We start from the raw sequence: 2,533 nt of genomic DNA, 5'->3' as shown, positions 1-2,533 counted from the left end.
CCCATATAAAAAAAAAAGATATATATATATATCTCATTTCCGATGCAAAAAGAATTATCGAAATCGGTTGACGTGGTCCAAAGTTATGCGGTAACATACATAAAAAAAAAACAAAAAAAAAAAAAAATATTCCGACGAACTGATAACCTCCTCCTTTTTTGGAAGTCGGTTAATAAAAAAAGAGACTGATGCTTTGTATTTTGACGTTTTGGAATGCACCCATACACATCCGCATGCTATGGCGATCCAGCTTAAAAGCAATATGATGAAGTATATAATTAAATATTAATTTCACATTGGACAAGTTGAAGTATACCCATTTGTAACTGCGATATATGCGAAACATCCAATTGTGCTTCTTCAACGGTAAGGGCGATGCTGTCCAAAAATATTCGAAAAGCAGACTTGCGCTCAACGGATGCTCTAACACTTTTCATGGCGGTAAGCAGCTCACATTCTACAGCATTGCTCTTACTTTTCCGAGGCACTGCAGTAGCTGGCGTTGAGGATTTGATGCCGCTTAAGTTCATAAATGAACTCGATGCTTCGTCATCGAAAGGAATTTCTTCCTCCGTTAAGAAATTTCCAATTGTGCTGATAAAGAAATTTAATTACATACATTTTATTAACATATCTTCATTTCGCACGTTTATTAATACACATACTTAATTCCCAATATAAGTTTTTGGGGATTTTATCATGCAATAAGCTTTATAAGGAAAATATGTATACCACTTTATTATCAAACGTGCGATGTGCTCAAAGTTGAGTGGTAACTTACCTCGTGTTCGATGAATCTACATCCAGCAAGAATAGTAGGCTGTCGTAGTTTTTGTATAACTTGGTGTCTGGCGACAACTGCCCACTACCAGACGCAGCCTCGGTGCTCTTTTTTTTATGCACCCGATAGAAGCGGTCGCGGATGCACTTCCACTTTTTTTCAATACATCAACTGAAAAGAAAAGTGAAAGTAAAAGGGATTACTCGCTTTCCTAGGACATACAGGCTGCGTTTCTTTATATATTCCAGATAATCCCATTTCACAGCCAGAATAAACAGAATGCGTTTGAAATATACGTTAACATATCATCAGGAACGTTCTAAAGAATAAGTAAACAAAAAAGTTTATTCTAAACGTTTAGAATGAATAAAGAAATGCAGCCACAATTTTAAAAGGAGTATGCTTATATACAGAAGCATAGAGAGCAATGGGGAGTATTCGTAAACTCGCAAGGGAGTACGCACGGAGCATTCGTACGTTGCTCCCATATATATGTACATATAGCACAGCCCAACAAAATTCTAACTGCTTTCAGCACAACCAGTAACCACTAATTCTCATGATTTTTCCTACAGAATCAAAATCTGAACCAATAGAGAAAGGTGTTCTGCACAAAAATACTGTTTAAAGGGTTTATATTTCCGGTGTAAAAATGCTAATTTTAGACCATTTTTCAGTGGTTCCCCAAGGGGTCTGTGGAAGGTTTCGAGGGGCCAGGTGTGACTTTTTAAAAAGACTTAACTGTGCTCTTTCTAGTGGGTTGGATATCAAGACCCATGACCCCTCCCCCTCCGCTCATTAACCCACAAACAGTGGGCAAATAACTAAACATTTCCCTCTATTACATATGTATGTATATATTATAATAAAAGCTGTACGTGAAGTGAAAGGGTTCACAATCTACTTCTGGCTTACCTGGGACGTTTGCTTCCTTTTAAAATTGAAGCCACAAGCGGTCTTTATGCAATTGGTTTTAAAGCCGCCGTGCTTCTTGTCGTAGATGCATGGGTTGTCCCTTACAAATTCTATTATGCGTTCATCCATCGCACTCCTGTGGAGAAGCATGGTTTTTAAAATTATAATAGTTGCGTTCCAGATGATTCACGATTTGCAGTTTTTACAGGATTTGCAGGAAAAGCTGTTTTCTCACCTGGTGGTCACCTGGAACAGCTTCCTGTAGAAACCTGCAAATCGTGAAGCATGTGGAACGCAACTAATGTATACATTTATACATATATACATACATACATTGTAAGTTAAATAAAAGACTGAAAAATAAGAAACTTACCTATAAAAGGTGCAAAACGCCCGCGGAAAACACAAAAATGCCAAAAATAACGCGCCAATTTCACAAAAAATTTTAGTTCTCAGTGACACAAACAGAAGTTGGCTGCGTTTCATTTATGTCAAATTCGACACTTGAAGTTTGCTGCAATGAAGGCAGTGGTAGTGAATTTAGAGTTTGGGCTAAGCTGAGCAGTACTGCCAACTGTCACTGCTGTATTGTGTGTCGCTTCATTGCACAGCACAGTTTCTAAAAAACAGCTGATTTCCAAATACTGCCACTGCCACTGCGTTATTGTATTTTGGGCTTTGATAATCTGCGTTTTTGCTTTAAACGTGCATAGCAATTCTACTACGCCTAAATTTTCAATTTTGGTGCCGTTGTATGCTATTAAATATTCAGAGCTATTCCTTACTATTACATTTTTAACCGACTTCCAAAAAAGGAGGAGGTTATCAGTTCGTCGG

The 2,533-nt window shown here is 37.7% G+C and overlaps 1 protein-coding gene across 1 annotated transcript in view; it reads right to left on the bottom strand.

Annotated features, from left to right (window-relative positions):
- Window positions 1–236: 236 nt before the first annotated feature.
- Window positions 237–2,533, bottom strand: part of LOC118756180 — a 3,849-nt gene continuing 1,552 nt past the window's right edge. The window contains exons 2-5 of the mRNA XM_036490962.1: window positions 1,697–1,832; window positions 782–933; window positions 317–594; window positions 237–250 (exon numbers count right to left, since the gene is read on the bottom strand). Coding sequence (XP_036346855.1) covers window positions 237–250; window positions 317–594; window positions 782–933; window positions 1,697–1,832 — 580 coding nt within the window. The remainder of the gene's footprint in view (window positions 251–316; window positions 595–781; window positions 934–1,696; window positions 1,833–2,533) is intronic.

This window comes from Rhagoletis pomonella, unplaced genomic scaffold (assembly GCF_013731165.1).
Source record: "Rhagoletis pomonella isolate Grant_MI unplaced genomic scaffold, Rhpom_1.0 Rhpom_scaffold_00002, whole genome shotgun sequence".
Classification (NCBI taxonomy): domain Eukaryota; kingdom Metazoa; phylum Arthropoda; class Insecta; order Diptera; family Tephritidae; genus Rhagoletis; species Rhagoletis pomonella.
This window is presented reverse-complemented; position numbering and strand designations above follow the sequence as displayed.